General features: G+C 42.1%; 2 protein-coding genes and 1 long non-coding RNA gene across 14 annotated transcripts in view; 1 reads left to right on the forward strand and 2 right to left on the reverse strand.

Annotated features, from left to right (window-relative positions):
- herc1 (HECT and RLD domain containing E3 ubiquitin protein ligase family member 1) overlaps window positions 1-13,030 on the reverse strand; it is a 65,821-nt gene extending 52,791 nt beyond the window's left edge. For 5 of the 12 annotated variants that reach the window (XM_060071610.1, XM_060071609.1, XM_060071608.1 and 2 more), the window contains exons 1-7: window positions 12,337-13,030; window positions 9,923-10,899; window positions 9,570-9,665; window positions 7,698-7,892; window positions 5,448-5,759; window positions 812-908; window positions 309-452 (exon numbers count right to left, since the gene is read on the reverse strand). In XM_060071610.1, the coding sequence (XP_059927593.1) occupies window positions 309-452; window positions 812-908; window positions 5,448-5,759; window positions 7,698-7,892; window positions 9,570-9,665; window positions 9,923-10,873 (1,795 nt within the window). In that variant the 5' untranslated portion in view covers window positions 10,874-10,899; window positions 12,337-13,030. The remainder of the gene's footprint in view (window positions 1-308; window positions 453-811; window positions 909-5,447; window positions 5,760-7,697; window positions 7,893-9,569; window positions 9,666-9,922; window positions 10,900-12,336) is intronic. The other 7 variants (XM_060071605.1, XM_060071602.1, XM_060071606.1 and 4 more) reach the window with 7 other exon arrangements.
- A 463-nt stretch (window positions 13,031-13,493) lies between these two features.
- On the reverse strand, window positions 13,494-22,603 carry dapk2a (death-associated protein kinase 2a). The gene is made up of 8 exons (XM_060071613.1): window positions 22,303-22,603; window positions 19,432-19,653; window positions 17,001-17,139; window positions 15,786-15,915; window positions 15,600-15,675; window positions 15,346-15,498; window positions 15,132-15,177; window positions 13,494-14,861 (listed from the first exon to the last, which is right to left on the reverse strand). The coding sequence occupies exons 1-8, from the start codon at window positions 22,362-22,364 to the stop codon at window positions 14,187-14,189; spliced, it is 1,503 nt and encodes a 500-aa protein (XP_059927596.1). The 5' UTR covers window positions 22,365-22,603; the 3' UTR covers window positions 13,494-14,186.
- LOC132472137 (uncharacterized) lies at window positions 14,835-15,523 on the forward strand. Its single transcript, XR_009529002.1, has 2 exons — window positions 14,835-14,943; window positions 15,363-15,523. It is a non-coding gene; the product is annotated as an uncharacterized LOC132472137 (long non-coding RNA).
- Window positions 22,604-23,963: the final 1,360 nt, after the last annotated feature.

Consider the following 23,963-nt stretch of genomic DNA (forward strand, 5'->3'; position numbering starts at 1 on the left):
GTCACATGCGTTAACAGATAACTTAAGTATACCACATCGTCTGAGACACACACAAGATAATATTTCGGAACTGATCTCATAAACTTATGAGACTTAAAGTAGGACAATATCGGTGTTGAAACCAACATGACCTCTCCTTGTTTCATTTAATTTTTACCAACATGTTTTGTCAAAATCACTTTGTTGAGCAGATTCTGACCAATAGCATTTTGCGGACATTGATTCCAGAAGACAAATGTGCTATATGGCCATTGTCTATAATCGTGACTGGCAGACTCAAGAAAAGGTTTAGATAGCTAGTATATTACCGTTGTCCCCACCGCCAAAGGACCACACTGTGCGCCCGTCCTTTGACAATGCGATTGTGTGAGAGCTCCCACACGACACCTCGCCCACGTTGCTGATATCTTTCACCAAGGTGGGAATGTTACGGCTGTTGCTGTCGCCATGCCCTGCACACCATGACACAATGAGACAAGATAGGCGGCCCAAAGCTGGGTTATTTGGCAAACTTACATATGATACTCCAGTTTTAAGAACTGCATATCAAGAGCACTTTTCATGTTATATTTTAATTTTAATCAAACAGGAGACAAAAGAGACATGGGGAAAATAACTAACATATCAATTTCCATTTAAAGTTCAGTGATTGATCCAGATTTTGGCCGACGTGCTCAAGTACACTTGTGTCAAGTCAGTATTTCACAGACTTGCATTGCACTTGCAACAAGCCTCAAGTGTCTCATGGACTAAAACTAAAGTAAACTAAATTCAAGTGATTATGACAAGAGCTGCTTGACACTAAGGTTACCTAATCTTCCAAAATCTCCTTCGCCCCACGTGTAGAGCTCTCCACTCTCGCTGACCGCAGCACTGTGTCTGTAGCCGGCAGACACACACACCACCACCTAAGCCAGAGCAAACATCCCACTCATTAACATGCATAGTTTAGACATAATTTTTCCAAAATGTAAAAGTCTTCGGTAGCACAATTAAGGCTTTTCCAGCCCCCCTAACTTCAAGGAGAAATTGGGCGAAAAAAACATTATTGCTGCTATTTGGTCCCCATCGTTACTTTATTTACGCAATAGCCGGTAGAATATTCACGTTTTTACAATGGACCCTATTGTTATGGGCGAAGTGCGCAGTAACAATAATAATAACAACAAAAATAGGAGCCAACTAATACAAATGCAAAATCAAAATGTGAGGGTATGCAAGTGTGTGTCTTCATTCGGAACCAGGAGAACGATCTTATTGACCGGTCTTTGGATTAAGTTGTTCCGGGTTTGAACCTTCACACTCCTTACGACACCTCTCTTTGGTCAGGGTTGGTGCTGACAATTTTAGCAATAACCCTCTAGGGGTGTTTCTGCCATTACCACAATGTTTCAAAACGTACCCTCCCGGACCCTAAAAACATTGGCGGTTTCATTTTGATGTAAATGCGATAAGACGCTCTGCGGTTCCAGGGGGGGAGGGGGGGCCTTGGGTAGAGGTGTTGCTGCGTTGTCTCTACAACAGAGACAACGCACCGATATCAACATGAGTAGTTCTAACTGGAGCGACGGTGAAATCCGCGAGCTGCTGACCACGCACCAAGGTGCGATCTATGAGAAGGACGCAAGAGTGGTCAGCAAAATAAAAAATATGTTGTAAATAGTTAATCGCGTCTATAGCCTACACTCAGATGTGAACTCAGTCTTGCATGCAGGTTTCTTCATTCATAAAAAATAAAATCATTTGGGAGTATGCAAATTATTCCAAAAAACGTCTAGACTCCGTGCGTAGCCCCGCCTTCTCCAGTGAACCAAGAAAGCCGGCACTGTGACGAACAGGGGATTTTACCCACTCGGTTTCACACAGGCAAGACGGTGAAATTGCCGAACCGGCTTGGCACTGTAAAAATGACTTATTAGAAGCAGGGAGATTGCGCAGAAATATCTATTTCTAATTTGTCAGTTTGTCTGCCTGGCACAAATGCTCCCGTTGAGCGGATCTTTTCCATAATGAACAATACTTGGACTGACGAGAGGAACCGCCTGAATGTTCCCACCTTGAAGATTAGGGTTAAGTGTCTTGCTCAGGGACACATCAACACTCTGGGGGGCTGGGGATCGAACTAGCAACGGTTACAAGACAACTGCTCTACCTCCTGAGGTCATGTTTTCGGAGATCAATGAGGTTGACATCACACACACGCGAGCAGGCACGCACGCAATCACTCCATTCATTAGTTATTCAGTGTTTCATGTATTTAAGCTTATTATTATTTTTCTATTGACCAAACTTGTGACTAAATTGTGTTTTTGTGGCTCGGCATCAGCAGCAGCACTTGCCTCAACTACGAGCGTGTAGTTGTAATCAAAAAAATGCAGCTCCTTTAAATGGAAAAGCAAGATCGAATGAGCGATATGAGCTGTAAATATTTTTGACAGTGTTGGGTTTTGAGTCTAAATAAAAGTCTATATCTTCTTTTATCTGAATCAGTAATAACTGTTACACAGTAATAACATGCAAATACTTGATTATTAGCAAATATGTAGTGTAGGTTCCAATGTTTATGTGTTTCATATGCCTAATATCCGTTTAAGCCTGCATTTGGAAACTGGACTATAATAAAAAAAGATTTACGGTTATAGCTAAATCAAAATAAAGAAAGTTATTTTTTTGCAATCATCCTTAGGAGGATTATTTTAGCTGGTATGTTGCAGAAAAAAAATAATTCAGTATTTTCCTTTAGCTTTCAAATCTTTAAAAGCAGCAATACAACCCATAAAATGCAGTCGGCAATACATTTTGTGGGGACGATAAAAAAGACGAACCGGTCGATCATACGATCGGCTATCATACGAGGGTAGCCTTGCTAGCTAGCCCTTAAATACTGTATCATTATAAAACGTCATTAAATAACGTTTGAAAGGTGGCAAATTCAACACCTAAGCCCTACTTTGATAAAGGCAAAGCCCGGGACACGATATACTTCTTGTTTCAATGCAATTTAAGGAGCAGCAAACAAAATGGTGGATGATGTAATTATGAAATTCTAAGACGATTGTAAGGGGCGAAAAAATTCCTTCTACATTCCCATTAGCTGTAAATGGATCTGAAAACTGTCAAAGACGACATCACCACTCAAGTGAAAACGAACTGGCTGAGTTTAGGGAGCACATTAACCAGAAACTTGTCAAAATAAACGCAGACGTAGAAGAGCAAAATGATAAGATAGAAGTCGCTTTGACTCGCACTAAAGAAGTACAGCAGTGGAGTACTGACGCAAAACATGCACTGAAGGACATACTAAAAAAAAAGATCGATCGATAAGCTGGATGACTAAGAATCGAGATCCAGGTGGAACAACTTGGGAATATACGTCATTCCAGAAGATGCGGAGCTGAGAAGCAAATCGGTCGTGGCGTTTATTGACAAATGGTTAAAAGACGAGCTATCAATCGAAACAGACCTCCAGATTCAACGAGCCCTGGCACCAAAGACAATACAACCACCAAGGTCGATTATACTCAACTTTCAGCAGTTTAATGTGAAGGAGAGGGTTTTGAAAAGAGGCGTGGGGAAAGAAAACAGTCAAGCTCGGGGAAAGTAGGATTTATTTTGATCATGACTACTCTGTGAGGATGCCGCAACAACGCAAAGCCTACGTGAACCTGAAGAAGATTCTAAAGGGGGAAGGCATCCGCTGTGAGACACCCCTCACCAAGACGCGTATCCACTGGGCTAGTGCAAGGAAGACGCACAGCAGCGCGGAGGAAGCCGTTGGCGACATGAGGAGAAAAGGATATGAAGTAGATGACATCACCGATACCAGAGGCGCTACAGCCCGGGACAGGCTCCAGTCGAGTGGGCCGGAGAGAGAGAACGAGACCGAACCTCGCAGGCAGGCACACGAGCGAGAGGACGGCTGCAAGAATTCCAACGTGAGGACAACAACGCGAGATGAATACCTGACTCCAAGTGTTAATGTGAATAATATATCCTTAAAGTGTAAGACAGGTCAAAAAAGAAAAAAGGGTTAGTGTTTAATTCAATGTGACCTGAGGGATTTAGATATCAGACTTGTTGGCTCCAAGGGATCACGGAAGCACAGCTGCCTACAAGATAGTCTAGTATGGGCAGATCTACCCCTTGCGGGTTACATCTTACTACTAGCTGGGGGCCCTTCTCTAGTGGAAGGCATTTCCCCTCAAAACGTAATGAGGGTCTACATATGAGGGTTGTTGACATCTCTTTTTGGAGGTCGCTTTTTCTGTTTATAGTTATATTACGTTATTTTTTCATGTTTGTTTCATGTGATGTTAAGTGCCTATGGTTATTTCACTGTTAGATTGAGGGGTAGACACCACAATGTGAACAGACCAAAAACAGCCATTAATACCAAACAAGAATGTATTAAACTTATTTCTCTCAATGTTAATGGCTTAGGAAACCCAGTCAAAACAGCTACAATTATAGCTAAAATTGAAAAGGAGAAGACGCAGATTAATTTTCTGCAAGAATTGATTTGGATTTAAAAACACTTCCTATAGCTCCCATTCTAACACCCACAAAATAGGTGTTGCAATTCGAATTCCTAATTCCACCAAATTTGAATATCAAAAAGAAATAAAAGATAAAGAGGGACGTTATATTATTGTCAAAGGAACAATTGTCCAAGCAATGGTAACATTGGTGAACATATATGGCCCACCTGAAAGTGATAGTGATTCTTTAAATCCCTATTTGATTTGATTGCTGTAGAAATAGAAGGTGTATGTATATCTGTTGAGGAGATCTCAATGTGATAATGAACTGTTACCTAGACACTACAAGTCGCAAGAGAAATAGGAAACCTATCACAAAGGTAGTGAGAAATACATGGGAAGAGAAATGGGCTTTTTTGATGCATGGAGGGAACTACATCCACTACAGAAAGACTTCAGTCATTATTCAGCAGCACACACTGTATACTCAAGAATTTACAATTTTTTTATGCAGAAGGAAAACAGGGACAGAATACAGGAATGTCAAATTGGAGTGGCCAATTTGTTGGACCATAGCCTAATCTATTTAAAAATATATTTGAAGTCCAGACGAAAAGACACAATACGGAGATTAAACGTGGGGATAGCAAATAGCAAACAGTTGGTCCAACAAATAAAAGCTGCAAATAAAAAGTACTTAGAGTTGATTGCAGACTAATTTTCTAAAGGCTGGGATAAATGGTTACTGTATGTCAAAAAATTAAGAAATGTAAAATATTGTTTATATGCAATGTGGATTTCCCCCCCCCCAACAGGCATTGTTCCCCTTAAATTTCCCCACTTTATATCTTTCTTTCTAACTTTCTCTCTCTTTGACAGAGAAAAAATGTATGCAAGTATGTGAATTACGTTTTCCATTGAATGAGATCAGAGTTTCCGATTGAAAGCCAAACAAAGCAGAGCCCTTACCTTGCCCTGCAGTGGACCTTGAATCAGCTTGGGGTACTTCTGTGTAGAGCTGTTGCCGTGGCCTAGCTTTCCGTAGTCCCCGTCGCCCCAGCTGAATACCTCTCCCTCCGTGGTGAAGGCCAGCGTGTGGCCGTCGGAGCCCTTGGAAGACGACACTTTCTTTACGGAACGATGGGGTTCAAAGGTCAGCTTCTTGAGCGTGGACTGGTTGTTAGAGTCCCCCAAACCTAGACGGCCGTAGCTTCCCTTTCCACATGCCCGCACAGAGCCATCGGAAGAGATCACAAAGGTGCAGTACTGGCCTGCCTCAATCTGTAGAAAAAGAGGCCACACTTTAGGGACAGTTGTTGAGATCACATAGTTAAATTGTGCACATGCATAAGACGCACGTAGAAGACGCACCTTAAAAAAATAAAAAGTCTTTATGTCCCACTAGCAGGTATAACACTGTTATTTTGTAATTAGCTGGCCCTATGCAGTAGTTTAGCCAAACATACAGAAGCATACTTACATTTTCTCACACACATTCACATACCACCAACAAAACAGGTGACTGAGGCCCCGTCCACACAAAGCCGAAACGGGCGAAACCGTTCCGGTTTCGATCTATCCGGTTTCGGAGTATCTCCGTAAAGATGGAGTCAAGTGAAACCGGGTAGATCTGTAGAAACGCTGTAGTAAACATGCCAGGCCCATAAGGGGCGCTGCTTCTGCTACAGAAATCCAGAAGAAAATTAAATAAGATGAAGAGGCGAGCATGCGCATAAAGGCTGCCCCCCGAACCACTAACAACACAAACAAACAGTCAGTCAACAGTCTCAATAAGAAATGGCTTAGCAACCCAACAAGAGACATGATCTGCTGCAGAACGATTACAAGCCTGTAGTCCGCCATCATGTTTGTTTTTGTGAGTTCTGAGACGCCAATGACACTCAGTCATTGGCTGGAGGGTCTATGGGTGGGGCGATGACGTCATTGTTTACGGTTTCAGTCGGTTTCAGGTGTCCACACGAATCCAAAACGAAACCGGGTAGATTTGAAACCACCTCCGATGGTGGTTTCAGAAGTTTACGGTTTCGGTCAGCGGATTCGCCGGCTCCGTGTGGACGGAAGGCCGAACCGTACAAGACCTTTGCGGTTTCGCCACGAAATCGGCTTCGTGTGGACGGGGCCTATGTTGGTTACGGACAGAGCAAGACCACTTTATCTTTTCATTCCAATCATCTAAAAGGGGGCATGACAGTGGGTGTGACATATCACAAAAAGCCGCCTTACTTACAATCGTATACGTGATACACCAACAACAACAATTTTGAAAAGTTTGGCAGGGGCCCATGCCAATTGTAAGTTGACCACCTTAGGTTACCTTCCTCTGCCCCCCCTCAGTAAGACAACAAGTTGATAAAGAATATTCTAGACATTGAATGTTTCAATAGACTTCAACTGTTCTATAGTTCTTGTTCTAGGCCGCGTTTACAAAAGGATGCTTGCGGGTAAAAACGACAAAATATTTTATCGGAAGTGCCTTTGGTTTAGACGTGACAGCGTTTTTGGGGCTTAAGAACGTGAAAATCGGAAACCTGAGTGGAAAACTTGAATACGCTCCGCCGTAGCGTTTCCGTCTCCCCTGCTAAGAGGCAAAACTCTGCTCAGATCTGCTCACGTCGTGTATGCGTTTATGTCACATACATGCGCCAGTACAGGGAAATAAACAAACATGTTGGATTATGTCCATGCGTCGGACCGTCAAGCTGCTCTGACAGCTCTAATAAACTTACAGGAGTCTTTCCACGAAATGCACAGGATATGTACAGATAGTATTACTGAACAGAGAAGGATCTGTAATTATGTTTTCGTTATCGCTTGGTTATTGTTTTGTGATAGTGTATCACAGCACCACCTAGCCGCCTGACATGAATACCCAACCGAATTCCACACACTTTTGCGTCACCGTATGAACGCAGATTTCCTCCGGAAAACGCTCGTCTGAACGCGGAATAAAAAGTGAAGACGCAATGCCACTTTTCCGTCTTCTGTTCAGACCGTCATCATGTAGACGTAGCCCTAGAGTCACGTTTATTAAGAGTATATGAAACTTGAAAGTCAAGGATTGGAAAGACATAAGCGACACTTAATGGACAAACTGTTAACTTGGAGGTCTATGTTCTACTGAGGTCTTTTCTAGTGTAAAGGTGGAATTTTCCCACTGCCCACATCTCCGAAATGGCTGTCCACTTATTTTGAACTTACTGTTTGTGCATCTGCAAAGCTGGGCGCCAACTTGGGCTGGAGGATCTTTTCCTGGGTACCCTCCACCAGTTGGTGGCTGCTGTTACTCCCCCAAACGTAGACCTCACAGGTCTCCGACACCAGGGGAGAATCCCCTGTCTGTATGCTGTCTGGGCTGACACAGGTGCGAGAGTAGTCTGATGCCATTCTACATACCTGTGGAAACATTTCAAAGACTGTATAAACACAAAAACCTGTGGTAGGGTTTTGGATTCAATACACTGCTCAAATTGTATATCTAGCATCTGAATCAATTTACAATGAGAAGGCCAAAAGGGATCTCGTACCATCTACACAATATGAAAATCTAAAATAGGAGAGAATACTCCCAGACCAGATTAACAAGGCTGTGGTTTAGTTTATAGTTGCAATCTCGAAGGTTTCGATTTGATTTTCTTTGGGGACAATTTTGTCAGTAATCTTTTCCAACGAAATGAACAATGCCCACCAACAAGTCAGTAAAGGTACGAACACACCAAACGCGTACCCGCGTATAGACGCGTATAAAATCGGCAATTTTTCCATAGGGAACCATTGGTTTACGCGCGTATGAGGCGCGTACATGCGTTACATGCGTAAAAGCAACATTTTACTTGCGTTAGCGGCGTATGAGCTGCGTATATATACGCGCGTACATATACGCGCGTACATATATGCGCATACGCGCGTACATATATGCGCGTACGCGAGGAGTTCAAAAAATTGAACTTTCAACGCTCATACGCGTGATGCTTAGCCGGGATAGCCAATCAGCGTGGAGCTTGACCCGACGTCACTGGCAGAGAGTAGTGACGCTTGCACAGAAGCATACGGCCGACATCTTTCTTTATTCTGGGTGGAAATAGTAACATAGTTACGCCATTAAATTCGTTTATGGAAACATTTTTAGCGAGAAATGTGCATTTTACTTTCATAATGTTCGCTCGGTGAATGTGAAGGATGTTTGGTTTGATAGTTATGACGAAGAGTGAACGCTCCGTTCACTTGCATGGACAGAGTCTCCGGTTGCTAAGCAACCTCAACGTCTTGGCGGACTATTTCTCTGCTGATCAACACTACGAATGCTGGAAACACACCAGACACACCATGTGAAGTTATTTAACCCGATTATTGTTATTTATATCCAAGATTATTTAATCTAACCCGATCCAAGCTCTATCATGCACCCAAACACGGCGACGTTTGGGTTTCCTTCCTCGGACTCCTAAATCCAGCGCAGCCACAGGCGCGTAGCTGCGTACGTAGGACCATTTTTGACACAAAATGGTCAAGCAACATTTTAGCTGCGTTACGCGCGTAAATCTATACGCGGGTACGCGTTTGGTGTGTTCGTACCTTAAAGATCTATAATAATTCAAATGCAAGGGATTTAACAAGTAGGCCGTAGGCTCAATCCCTACTGTGTTACCTCATTTGGCAATAGATAGTGATTTAACAGACATTTATTTACATGAAAATCTTCGAGATTAAAAATGTCACATTAAGGAGGATTTGTGTAAAAACTTTGGCGAATGCACCAATAGTAAATAGAATCATATTGCTATCAATAAGATTACCCTAAATAGGATCATGAAACCAAGTGAGCGAAAGGTAATCTTTCTTTGGTTGGATCATGGTCCTTTCTACCAGAGTAGCAGGTAGAATGATGGAGGGATCAGAGCAAATAGATTGTAATTCAATCAAGAAACTTCAATACTACAGCCAAATATTCAGATTAAGTCCTCCAGCACTTAGTCAGCTGGTGTAGTGTCTTCTCGGCATTACATTACTGTATGATATTAATAGGCCATAATTGTATATCTCACAACTAGAAAAAATATATAAATGTCTCACTTCCTCAAAAAGGCAAAGCGAGGCCTCGTACAGCGAGCATAGTCCATCAGAGGTGCGTATAGGCTCCCGCCACTGGCTTCGATCTGCAGAGGAGCCCTACACAATTTGGATTGTATAATGTTACATTTTAGCACAAAACACATGATTGTCTCCTAAAAGTCAGTTATACAGTGTAAAAGTAAATTAAGATCTCTATGTGGTTCTATGAAGATGAATGGGTTCATTTGTTTTCAATGATAGTATGTCTGTTTGTTTGATTAGTTATATTACTAATGAAAAAGCTACTTATCCAACTGTAGAAGTAACTCATTTAAAATGTTATCAGGTTTGCCAAGTTCCTCGTCAACACCTACCAGGGAACGTCTCATCTGCATCAGGATGTTCATGAAGCAGTCGTAGCCAATGAGTCCCTCTTGGTTCTGCAGCACTGTGCTTTTTTCCATGGAACAAACCACCGCTGATGCAGCCAAGCCCATCTCAATCCACTCTAGCAGGTACCGCAGGGAGCCCCTCTGGGAGGCAAGGCCCAATAGCAGCTCCGATGCAAGCCGGCGTCCCAGAATATCTGCCCCGGAGTTTGGCATGGTCACCCCTTTGAGGAAGGAGGTCACCTGGGCCAAGCAGTCCAAGCCCATGGGGGGGATCTTGCTCTCGTTGGCCAGAGAGAGGGGGGGTAAGGAGCTAACCACGTCAATGGCAGTGTGTATGACGTTGTTACACAGGTTTACGTTGCCTCCCGGGTGTCCGCTCGGGTTTGGTGGAGGGGGCATCATCCAGCTCTGCCGGAGCAGAGCAAAGAGGAGGCTTAGGCCTGTGCGAACACCCATCTCAATCAGGGCATCGGTGCTGGAACGTGGCCGCTCGCTGACTGTGTGCATGTCTGCTGAGCCCGATCCGTTATCCGGAGAATGTTGCTGCTGCTTGACCTTGCCCTTGTCGTGGTACTTGTTAGATAGTGCGTAAAAGATCCTTTGAAGCACCAGCAGACGCTTGCGCAGTGCAGCGGCAAATGGCGAGTCGGAGCACACCATTTTGGCCAGAGCCAGTTGGCTACCAAGTAGCGCGTCCAGGTAGTGTTCCTGCTCATCACTGGAGAGGGATTCACGCTCAAAGTCTGGAAGTTGGGGGCCTTTCAGGCACAACACCTGCTGGGGCAGCAACACCACCTCTTTGTTCGCCAGCAGCTTGGAGTAGAGCACAGAGACTCCCTCTCGTGTAGCTATGGACTCGCTGTCCTCTGTGATCCATGAGCTGTTCAGGTGCTCCAGCCATTTGAGTTTCACTGGGGGTATCATCAAAGCCATGGCATGTCACTCTGGACCCATCTGCCCTGGAGACACAGGGTGGAGAACACACAGCCTTTCTGTTTAGTTAAAAACGGCTAATTGCCTATGTAACATTCTTTGTCCCCCGTATATTGGAAAATGTATCACATTACAAATAGAAAAATGATGACCAAGTGAACCTCTGTTTTGTTTTTTTTACAAGAATCTTACTATCAACACTCCATAAACCCCTTCCATTCATGCCACCTTGCCAGCTGAGTTATGCTAGTTCCACTCACAAAGTTGCACAGCAAGTAAGTGTAGTCAAAACACAATTATATGTAATTTTTTATAATTCTGAATGTTCTGGGATGGGCTCAATGCGACACATTGTGACTTCAACCCAAACTTTGCAACCATGTTCCATACAATTTACGGATAACTACTGAGTGCAAAGCAGTACAAAGGCTTTTTGTTATTGTAATAATATAATTTAGAAGAATGAAGCATGGCTATATATTCAAACTGACTGAAACCAATGCAAGTTAACATATTCAAATTTGTAGGTCATAAGCCAAAGCCAGATGTTTAATATGTACCCGGATTCCAAGACACAATGTCAAGCTCTGGTCATTAAATAAAACATTCATCAAACGAATTAACAAATTATGAATGAAGCCATTTTTCGAGGCGACTCCTTTTTCTCGTGCTACACGAGCCTGACACAATTAAAAATATATATTTAATTGTCACTGAATCGATTAAACAGTAATGACTTTATAGTCGATAGGGTGAAAAAATAATACTTTTTTTTATGTAAAGGCATGTAAAGTCGTCTATCGCCCTGGCCAACGAATTACTATTCAAAATAATAAAAGCTGTAATAAAAAGTCGTGGAAATGATTAGGAACCCAGGCTTAGAGGATACTTCTATTGCAAATGTATTCAAGATATAATATAGAGGAAGTCGGAAAGAACAACATTTCCCCCAAAATACGTTTTGTTATTGAACAACTCGTCTCCTCCCTGCACGTTCTGGAATAAAGCCTTTGACGCTTATGCCCTGGATGAGCCTATCAGCCTAGTACATGGTGCCCTGTTCTGGTAATGTTGTTATTGAGCTGCAGTCCGCTCTAGCTGACACCATGACATGAATGTGCAGCTCGACAAGACTGGTTGGGCTTCATCTTGGCTTTTTGATGATCCGCTTCTAAAGTTAGCTAGTTACTAAAGTGACACTTACGCTTAACTGAAAACGAAATAATCCAGTAGCCAACATGCATTTTGCAGTCAGATAAAATTATGCCCAACACTTTTTCATAAAAATTCGATGCAGCAAGCAATGCACTCACTGACACAGATTTCTAAACGCTAGCTTTAAGCTATGTTTTCAAAAGTATTCATCATATAGCACATTTGATATTAATCCGTTATAGCACATTCAATATAGGTCTACAGCCATTGCTAATGCTGGCATCAAAGTAAGCAGAATAAAATATTACCTGAACGTCAACTGTAAGCAACACTGGACCGATGTAGCAAGACGTTATCCCAGAACCCATGTAACGTTAGCTATGAGCTAGCCTCGTTGAACTCACCTGTTAAAAAAGGCCCTGTCAGTGAGATGTTAGCCGGCTAACCATAGCATTAGCCTGTGTGCATCAGGTACCCTACTGATAGCGAGCTAGCTGTAACTAGCCCGATAAGCGTACCTTACCAGAAAATGTAAAAGGGCCTCCTGTTATTGGTTTGTTGACTGAATGTCAACGTTACTACATTTCACTGAACATTAATTATCATTGACTTGTTTTGACAACGTCATTACGAATGTGGACAGGCGGGCTATGTCCATATCCTCGCCCATTCCCATCTGCACCTTATACTGCAATGAATGCAGCCTGTGAAGTTCAGGCTGCAAGTCCCCCAACCCTTCCAGAGCCCCAGCCCCACTGCCGTGACGTAGACGATTGCCCGTAGAGGAGACAGGCTCGTGCAACGCTTGCGCCTAGGCTGAGAGAGGATTCGAAATTAGCGTTATCCCGGTCAACCACAAAGCAATTGCCGGTCTCTTTATTCCTAAAACGTGTAGGCCAGTAAATAGTCCCTTGAGCTAGAATTATAAATAAAGAGAATAATAAAAACAACAATGTAAGGAGAATAAATATGGAGTATTTAGGAACATTTTACAAAGCAATTATTCCGAAAGTCCCTCCCTCTCACTCGAAGTGAAAGCAGTATGACTGAAAGTCCCGCCCTCTCACTCGCAAATGCTGATGCAGACGCTCCGTAGTGACATCCGAACGCGGTTATCGTGATCAAAGGATTTCATAAGTGTTTAGGGTGCAGTTTGTGCAGTTTGAAAAATGGTTTTGAAAGGGTTTGAAGATTTGGTCTGCCACATCTATGTTACTGCTTTTGTGTTTGCTTCTTTCACAAATAAACTGTTTATCATTATGTTTATAAAGCTATCTGTCATGCACTATGCGCTATTTGCCAAGGCATTTCTTGACAACGTAGGCTAAGGTCAAACCCATGAGTTAAATATAGACTGCAAGTTTCAAAACAGAACAATTATCTGGTATCTTTGCCTTGCAGACAGTCAGTCAGATCCGCCCCAGCCTCAGAGCAATTCCGTCATCATCAGTAAACATGTTCGAAACACATAGGGATTCTTCGTTTAATCACAAAGCAAATTAAATGTCTTCCATTTTTTAAATGTGCAAAGTTTACAAAATGCCAGCACAATATTACTTTTCGAGTAATTTACTTAATTTATTTATTTAATGTCTGAAAGATTCTTAAAAATGAAACGCATCCATCTACAAGAAACAACATCCAGGGAAATGTAGCTAAATAAAGTTCCTCGGATGCCAATGGGAACATACATAGTGCAGGCTTAATCATTTCTATTTTTGTGTTGTTAAAGTAAACCCATAACCACAGTATATAGCATGATACAAATACTCAAAATGAACTGCATGATCTTAATCTCTACTCATTGGTGATGTATTACGCATTTAACAGTCTCATAATGAATGTTCTCATTTATTCATTTGATGTTTGTAGTCAGTTTGCACTGTGACTCCCAAATATTTATATGCTCCCTTAAAAATAGCAGCGAGGATCTACATATATGTGGAACTGAGCAGTGGGGGTGTGGTTTTCAGGAAGAGCAGTTCTGGTTGGGAGACTCCTGATCTACTTTAAGGTTGAACCAACTGCTCAGTTTTATTCTTGAAGCGATTCATGTCACGAATCTGATTTCAAAGTGCTCCTACAAACAGAGTAAAGCCCCTATGGTTTCCGGTACACACTTCTATAAATAACCCAAATCTGTATACGTGCAGTGGCATTATCTCTGCTGCCCACTCTCTGTGAAGTCCAGGTTGATTCCAGAGAGGAGCTCTCCTCCACATGAGCGATTCAGCAGCTCCTTCAGCGCTTCGTTCACGTCGTTGGAGAAGACACTGGAGAAGCTGCAGTTGGGATGACCTCCCGCGCAACTGCCGCTGCTGCCCCCACCACTCGGGGGAAACGACCCCACCACCTCCTGCACCCACTTCAGCTCGTCGCTGAGTTCGTTGCGCAGTGCCTCAAACCGGCTTTGGCGCTCCCGGTAGCGGTTGCCGACAGTGACAAGGTTGGCGTCGACGGCTCGCATGTCGTCCTGCATGCTCCGCTTCATGGCCTCAACCTTGCGGAACTCGTAGCGGATCTGGGAGAGCTCGTGGCGCACGCCTTCGCTCTCCTCCTTGTACCAGGCCTCCTTCTCATTGTACAGGGACGCCATGGCATCGATTTCCCCCTGCAGGGTGTCGTGCGTGGCTGCCAGCGTGGCAAAGGAGCCTTCCATTTGACCAATGTCCTCCACCACCTGGGCGAAGCGCTCAAAGTTGACATAGGTGTTATTGGGTGGCATGCTAGAGTGGGACTTGATGGTGTACTCTCTGAGGCGCTTGGTCTTCAGCTCACGCCGCCCACGCCGCTTGGTCTCAGGGGCTTTGCTGTCTTCCTTGTGCTCATTGGACTCCAATTTAACAGAAGAAAAGAATAGTGGATCACATCAGTGAGCTTTCAACCATAGAAGAACACACGATGATCAATTAAAGGTGTTATGGAGCAGGAACAAAGCATATTATATCAATAGGTGACCAAAAACAAGGTTCATTAGAGGAATACAACCTTGAGGGCTTCAGTAAATATCACCATTGATATAATATTACATTGAGAATAAAAAGTAATAAGTAGATATTAACACAATACAGACATACATGTTGACATTGAGTTTCTCCAATACCTTTATCCATTGATGATTAAGAGCATCTTGTATTGTTAGCCTTTTTCTGTAAGAAGCATCAATAATTAAATGAATATTGAAATATTTAACCATGAGTGTAGCAATTAAAATAGTATTATAAAAAACACACATTTTGTATTATACTGATACATTGCATGTCATAGTGTCCAAGAGAATATACAATGCTGTTTCAATATCACATTTGAGTTAATACCCTGTATCTCTCTCCAGCAGCTGCCTGATGAATTTCTTCGCAAGCTCACTGGTGTGGCAGAAGAACTCTTCATCAAACTCATAATTTATGGCCGAAATGTTTCCAAGTGTGTCCTGTTTGGTTTCTCCCAGGAAGGGTGAAGCACCACTCAGTCTAAAATAAAACCAATCCAAACAGCTGTAGTCAACTATCTTATTTTAAATACACACAGTTTAAATAGCATTGCATGGATGCATATGTCTGTTGATGCTTACAGGATGTAGGTGATGACACCTATACTCCACATGTCTGCCTCTAACCCCAGTGGCTCGTAGTTGACAATCTCTGGTGCTGAGTGAAAGAAAAATGCAGCACTAGTAATTGACTGTATCATGTTAAAATGAAGATTTGTAACATAGATAGACACATTAAAACTGTGGGATTGAGTTTGTGGGACTTACCCACAAACTCAGGAGTTCCAAATATGTTTTTGAATTCAACTCCTGCTTCAATCTTGTGGGCAAGGCCAAAATCGATAAGCTTGATTCTCGGCAATGGCGCGTTCTTGTCCAGAAGCATTATGTTCTCTGGCTGCAGAGCAGATGGGAAGTGAGTTATTGTCACAAAGCATTAGGAGAACCCACTTCTTTACGCTCGAAAATCATTTAGTATTATAGTGCTCACCAGCAGCACAAGCATTTCATGTTTGAAGTTGTGACCCTATAATTTAAATTATGTATATTTTCTAAGCCACTACACCACTTGTTAGGCCAGGACAAGATAAATGATTTTATAACCAACAAAATGGAATCCTTAATCAATAAAGTATTTTCATATTTCATATATCTTAAATCTCTCTCTCTCTCTCTCTCTCTCTCTCTCTCTCTCTCTCTCTCTCTCTCTCTCTCTCTCTCTCTCTCTCTCTCTCTCTCTTGTCTCTGTCTTACTTTCTCTCTCTCTCTTATTCGCTGACACTGTACAATGTCAGATGGAAAGAGGAAATACGAGCTCTGCAATGACATTTCTTGATCCATTTACAAACACTTACAATATTAATGATAGTATTTCTAAATAAATCTCGGTGATACATGATCCTCTAAACAACTTTATATAATCCATTTAAACCCTTTACTTTTGAGCCTTCAGAGGTTAGTTTGTTTTGAACTTTTATCATTATATCAGTTTCTACATTCACAGTGTAATGAAGCCATTACAATACTGTGCAATAGCAGCTGGGTAACCGCAAATTAAAGTTAGATGCTCCACCTAGTTTCACATGGTATCTGTGAAACTATCTATGATAACTAAACTAACTAAATAACTCACTGGTATCTATATCTACAGTATATGTGGTCTATATGTATAAAGCGAAATTAAAATGTGATGTTCATCATATTTCAGAAGCAAAGCATTTTTTAATCATGGATTCAAAGATCTAATATATATTATAGAATAAAAAAAACTCTAAATCTATATTAGCTGATAACCTACAATCAATTTCCAATGGTTTTTATTTTATATTTGTGGTCACAACTGAATTAAATGGTGGTTAGAATTTCTAACTAAATCGACTAAATCTAACCTTTTGCTCAAAAACCTCTCAATCATTTCAACACTGGTCTTGAGGCAGTCATGCAAAGCCAGAAGCCATGCCATACACATGGTAAACAACCCACCTTGAGATCAAAGTGGGCTATATTTCTCGAGTGGAGGTAGTTCACCCCTTCCAAGATCTGTTTAATGAACTGGGTGGCCTCCTCCTCACTCAGAGACTCCTTCTGGGCCAGAAAGTCAAAGAGCTCTCCTCCAGACACCCTGCAGCACAGCAAACACACATATCCAGCGTCTGAAACCTCTGTGATAACAAAAGGGTTATAACAGAGGTATGGGAAACCTTCCAGAAACTGTACTGCTAAACCAAACTCTCAAGGAACCTACATTAAAGGTTCTGAAGGTAATAACATTATTTGAATGTGATTTGTTATAAAATATTTCACTCAGTCAGATATGAGAGCTCTCGCCTCATATCTGAGCCATTAATAATCGGTGCGTGAGATGCAACCCTTCTGAATGACAGAGAAACGTAGGAAGGGAGGGAGCAGAGAGTGGGGACGTTTTTGGGGTAGTCGTTCCAGCATCGCGTCCATTATAGGTAGCTCCCCCAAAGTCATTTAGAGAGATGGCTTTCTAAATGGCTCTCCCTCGCTCAATACGGCTCTGAATTAGGGCCGGGCGGTATATCGATATTTGAAATATATCAATATTTTTTCAAAAAAGATACGGAACGAGCACAAAGGTTAACGAGCATAGCGACGCAGGCAGGCTGAAAATGAAAGCACAGTGGCGTACCGATGTAGAATGAGGAGTTGGAGCAAGGCAACGGCAACTATGTTATTGTGTCAACAATATCGATATATATCTTATATCGACATTTTGCTGAATATATTGAGACATGACTTTTGGTCAATATCGCCCAGCCCTACTCTGAATCAGCGTAGTTTTATGTGTTTCGCGTTGCAGTGAAATACAATTCAATAAAACAGAATTAAATCATTGAAACTTGCAGAGGAGAATGGGGAGAGAATATAATGGTGTGTTCACATCGCTGGTGATAATGGGGAAAACATTTTCGCAACGTCGTAAAGTTGTGATGAACGACACCTCATGACGCTCTTTTGATTCTACTTCCGTTCGGCAACTGGGGCCAGATTTTGCAGAGTTGCCCAGTTGACCTATGGTTTACTAGTGACGCTCATGAACATCAGAATCAGAAAGGATGAAGCCGAACGCAGTGCACATGAACGGTCGCTGTTGGGAACACGCGTAGTGAGCGTCATCACTGACAAGGCATCTCGTTATCACCAGGACCACGCGCCTTAATTACCGGTAAAATGTAATGGATACCATTCTCGCAGCCATTCAAACAACTTATGGTGCTATCCATTTGTATGGTACACCGGTACGTCCGAACTTCTCTAGTGAGAACCTGACGTAATTTCCTGGATTGCAGCACTGACAGCGTTCCCGTCTCTCATTGGCTATTCATTATTATTGCTAGCTACATTAGCATCTTTAGCAAACCAGCTCGAAAACAAACAACGCAATTTAACAATGTATTGCACCCACAGCAAGACCGTGAAATGCATACGTTAGTGATCAGAATAAAGTATCACTGTAATCAAGTTTGTATGAGCATTTAAAATCGATATTAAAATGACAAACGTGGTACAAATACATAGAAAATAAATCTCTTTACGGGCGCAGCCATTTTTGTTGTTGAGTCATACGGTCGGCCTTATGGTGCGTTTTAATATCCATCCGTCTCGGAGCTCCGAGGACGTTGCCTAGCGACACGCACAAACACGCCCCTTTTCCTCGGAAGTCGATCTCGCCATCTCGTTTGAACTCAGCGGTGACCGAGCGAGGCTTCCGAGATAGAATTGAAGATGGATGCGCCCAGTGTGACATTCAGTCACAGTGAACTGTTTTCATTGTGTTTGGACCGCTTTGGTGGTTTAAATCGCCATTTCAATCACTCGTATTGCTGTAATAACTTACATATGCAGAAGATACATTGAAACATGAAATGAAGTGAAAATTGTAGAAGTTCAAATGGCTGCGTTTTCGTACGGTGAAAACGCACCGTTTCATTTATATTATTTCGTAGTCCTGAAATAATATAAATGAAAATAGTAGTAGTAGTCGGCCAATGCTACCGCAACAATAGCTTTCCGGGTGGCGTCCATGTTTTTCTCCGACGACCTACGCTCAAAACATAATAAAACGATTTTAGTGTGGGCGTGGCGTCCGATCCGAGATCCGAGTCGGCTCGCAGAGAATACTCGAACGCACCATTACTCAACTCGCTCTACTTTCAGAATAGCGGGTGGGACAGACCAAAAGAGGGCGTTCCTCCGTTAAATGCCGCAAGAAAGCTGGGAGACTTACAACTTACGTCTAGCAGGTACTGGCAGTACGCCGGTACGTGCTAGTACATACGAATGGATGGCACCATTAGAAATCCCCAGAGGTTTGGCAGGCGAGGAGATCTCTGATGGTCGGGTTTTGCGCGACCAGCCTGTATATTACCTACTTGGCAGCACTCACAGTTCCAAGATGAGAACGACATCAGAGCGGTTCTCATAGACGTCGTGCAGCGTGACGATGTTGGGGTGCCGGGTCTGCTGCAGCATGTTCACCTCCCTCTCGATCTCCTCCCGCCGTACCCCCCGCAGGCTCGCCACGCTCCGGCGCTTCTTCATGAATTTGGCAGCAAACTCCAGCCCTGTACGTTTCTCCCGGCATTGCTTCACAATGGCAAACTGCCCACTTCAAAATACAAACAAGTGTCACCGCAGAGGAAAAGAATGGGAGGTGATTCTGAAAAACTGTCTTAAAGTGTAAGTCCGGCAACCCAGGGTCTCATTCTTTGATCTGTTTCCATGCAGAAAAAGACCCTGGGTTAAATTTTCACCAGACTTACACTCTAAGTTAAATGCACCAACAGCAGAACGGTTATCCAAATAACAAAGAAGTGTACAACACTTGCGTTACAGTAGTGTAATAACAAACACACACACAAACACATGTGGCGCTCGCACGGTCGTAGCTCATTTTCTCATTGGCGGGCCAAATTCTCTGGGCGGGCAAGGCAGAAAAAGGGGAGGTCACTTGGCCCCTTATGACGACATATGGGGCCACATTCCAAATCAGCGCGCCTGAGCAGCCATTTTTTCAAAGGCGAGCAGGATACTAGTGCTCGTTTTGCACCGAACGCAAGTTTTAGCCACTGGGGGACGATAGGCAGGCTAGGGGAACTCATATTATTGTTAGAAAACCTCAAAAAGTGAGAGTTTCACGCCATGGGACCTTAAAGAAACGAGTTCCGTCCTATTAGCGTTGCTCTGGCCTACATTTGCTCCATGGGCGATTCTAGGTTCTGACTTTTGGGGGGGCCACAGGGGTCTATGAAGTAGCCTAAATAAAGTCCTGTCCAATTTATTTTTATTACACAACCTTTATTTCTATCTTAATTACTATGCTGTTGTATGTCTAAGCCAATAGCTGGCAGCGTCAGCTAAAAAATGCAGTTCTGAACCACTAAAGTGATGAAAGGAAAAAAGACTGTTTGGATGAAGGAATAATCCATGGATGTGAACTGTACAAACAAATTTGAGGTATATTAAATATCTTTTGTGTAAGTTTCACTCAAAAATGACCATATTTTCCCTTTTTTTTTTTATTTACACAGTTACTGAAACACATTGGTACAACATATACTCGATCAATAATATGCGAAACATACCACTTTTTCGGGAGCACTAGCCTAATAGTATGATTAACAGACCACTATTTCGGGAGCACTAAACTATGTTGTCTCACTTTCAGGGACCAATACATTTTTATAAATCTTCTGATGCAAAAAAATCTTGTTGTTCTGATGCAAAAAAAACGGATTCTAATTTTCAGTAAAAAACAAAAAGCTGGCATTATTTTATCAGCTGAGGGCGTTTTCATTGCCATAACAACGTGAGCTAATCAACAAGTAGGCCTACAACATGTTCTAGAACAGTGATCTCAAAAATGTTGTCTCATTCCCCCCCTAGGCGCCCTCCCTGAATTGAAATAGCCTACTATTGAGAACCTTCTAATATTTATTTATTTAGATTAATAAAATTAGCGGAGATAACATCTGCAACAACTTAAAACTATTTCAAACTTCAGTTTATTAACTCAATTTGTAACATTTAAACAAAACTGCTAAGTCTGTGTGAATCTCAAAACAGAGAAACAAGAGCAAATGATTCACTGGGGTTTGCATTTAATTTAAAATATTTTTAAACAGTAAACATTGGTCACTTGTCAGCTTCATCAGCTTATTCCCTTTCAAAAAAAATAATATATGTTCAAGCATCAATAAAGACACCAAGTCCCTCTGTCATGACTCTGTAAGATCAAAATTCTTGTAAAACTTCTGACCCTTGGTATTATGTTGATTTAAAATAAAATAAGTAACTTATTAAAATAAATAAATATTTTAATATTTATTAAAAATATTTTAATAAATATTTTTATTAAAATAACACCTTTTATCAGCTGAGGGAGTTTTCATGAGACTCATAGTATTAGAACAGGTGCTAGGCTACTTGTTGATTAGCTCAGTTGTTGTGCCAATGAATACGCCCTCAGCTGATAAAATAAGGCCAGCGTTTTTTTTCAACTGAAAATTAGCACCCATGTCAACTTTTTCTGCTCCTTGCACCTTATCATGCTTATCAGCATTACAATCCTCTGCCGACTAAACCATGAAGCAATTCAAGAGGAGGCATAGATAGAATCGCCTTGTGGTCAACTGTCATTTGATACATCTGACAGATTATGTCAAGGTTTTAAAATGAATATTATTATTATTACCTGGTCATGTTATTACACAGCTGGAAATCGTGGATTTTCTGATCAAGACTAGCTAGCCTTTTCGACAGACAAAACAGCAGAAACTATGTTAGGTGCGCTCGTGCTGCATTTTTGGTTTTGTCAAACAGGAGTCTCCCACCCACAAATCAGAGGTTAGATTCCTGCAGGAAGGTTGCGCTCGATTTCACTAGCCCATTTGAGCCTGTTCATTAGTGTACAACATCCATTCTCTCATTGCTTGTGTAAAAAGGTTGAATATGAGATTTGAGGACGAAACGAAGTTTTGGCAAAGGCAAAAGTTTTGGCAAAGGCAAAAGAGGTCTAGCTTCGCCACTGATTTGCTCCCCTTTGTGGGTTGAGTCAGACCATGATCATTTGAAGTGCTATGTGTACGAACATGCATTAAATTAATTGATGTTATGTAAATTAAATAAACTAGCTATTTTGTATTATTATCAAATAACTCACTCAAATAACTAATTGTTTTTCATTTTTTACAGAACCTATATTTAGGTCGTTTCGCAGGTTCCTCAGGTTGATTTGAATAAGATTAAGAAGTCCTACCTTCCCAACTCTTCACCAATATCATAGAAATCCTCCACTCTCTGTTGCTTGAAGAAGGCCATTCCTGCAGTCCTGAGTGATTTAGGAATATACTGTTCAACTCCTCATAGTGTGTACAGGCTTAGTCGTCTGGCAGTTCTATTGACGAAAAGTTGGTTCGTACATTCCTACTCATTTGCATATTGTAGGTACAAGTTATGAAACGGTAACAGACTTTAACAAACTAACAAGTCGAAGCCGGTCTGGTCCTCTCGGGACCGAAGATGACTGCTGTGACAGTCGTGCAGGGATACTGCGCGCGCACGAGAAGGGTTCTCCTATTTCCAGTGCGCGCTCTCGTGCCACCTGTTGTGCTCTTAATAGGTCCATGGTTGTGCTGCGCGTGAAACTGTCACTTGAGTGCTCTGCCCATTGATGTTAAATAAATTGACCGAATATATGAAGCCTACCGAAAATAATTGTGTTTTAATATGATTAAAGTGTGTGTGTGTGTGTGTGTGTGTGTGTGTGTGTGTGTGTGTGTGTGTGTGTGTGTGTGTGTGTGTGTGTGTGTGTGTGTGTGTGTGTGTGTGTGTGTGTGTGTGTGTGTGTGCGTTTGTGTGTAATACATTGGAAATGGGAATGTGCAGGAAGATAGATGCACTGTTGGGCTCATGCACATTTACACACCAATAACCTCACAGAGTATATTGCCGAAAACATTTTTTTCTTTTGACACTAACTTTGTATTGTCTGCTTCAAATCCTGTATTATGTTAGCATCAAAACCATCGGCTCTGTTTTACTGTTTTTGTTTCCACCGTGAATGAGGAAGAGCCATAGTCAAATGAACCTGCTATCCGTGCAGCCATGCCCGATTCGGAATCATCACAATGTCACTATTCAGGCAAAATAACTGATAAAGTCAAATGAGGCACATGCTCCATCTAGAGATAAAGGTCCTGTTTGGAGCAGCAGTGCAGGGAGATGAGTGCGTTGCTCTGTTGCTCACTACGCACAGTGGAACGAGTGAGGATGGAGTGGAGTCTGGGAGCTGATATGCAGACAAAGGACTCAGAGGGAGGACTGAGGGCCCGGGTCCTACGATGCTTTACAGAGACGCAGGAAACACTCATACTACATAACGGCAACTTCCCAGCGTGGTTCAGGGGCTTCACAGCCAGAAAGTAAGTACCAAGGATAGATTCATTGACATGTATAGTCATAATGTTGCGCACATTTAACCACATAGACTATGTTTGCAAGTAACTATTAATTATTGAGTCTATAAAATGTCAATCACTTACCATTTCAAAGTGATGCATCAGATGTGCTTGCTTTGTCAATCAGCCAAGAAAAAACGGAACTATACCTTTTAAAATGATACATGAACCAAATATTTGAATTGAACTACAACATAAAGGAGCCAATGTTTGTGATCTGTTTGTGAGAGTGAGTGAGTGAGTGAGTGAGTGAGTGAGTGAGTGAGTGAGTGAGTGAGTGAGTGAGTGAGTGAGTGAGTGAGTGAGTGAGTGAGTATGTGAGAGAGAGTAGTTTAGAGGACGTCAGAATTATTTTTTAACTGTAATTTGCCTGTGAAATAATTTAATCTGTTCTGTCCACATCTCTCCTTCATGGATGCTGAAGATCTGTCGAGAGATAAGACCATGGGCTGTTTTCTCA

The sequence above is a fragment of the Gadus macrocephalus genome, chromosome 14 (genome assembly GCF_031168955.1).
Source record: "Gadus macrocephalus chromosome 14, ASM3116895v1".
Classification (NCBI taxonomy): domain Eukaryota; kingdom Metazoa; phylum Chordata; class Actinopteri; order Gadiformes; family Gadidae; genus Gadus; species Gadus macrocephalus.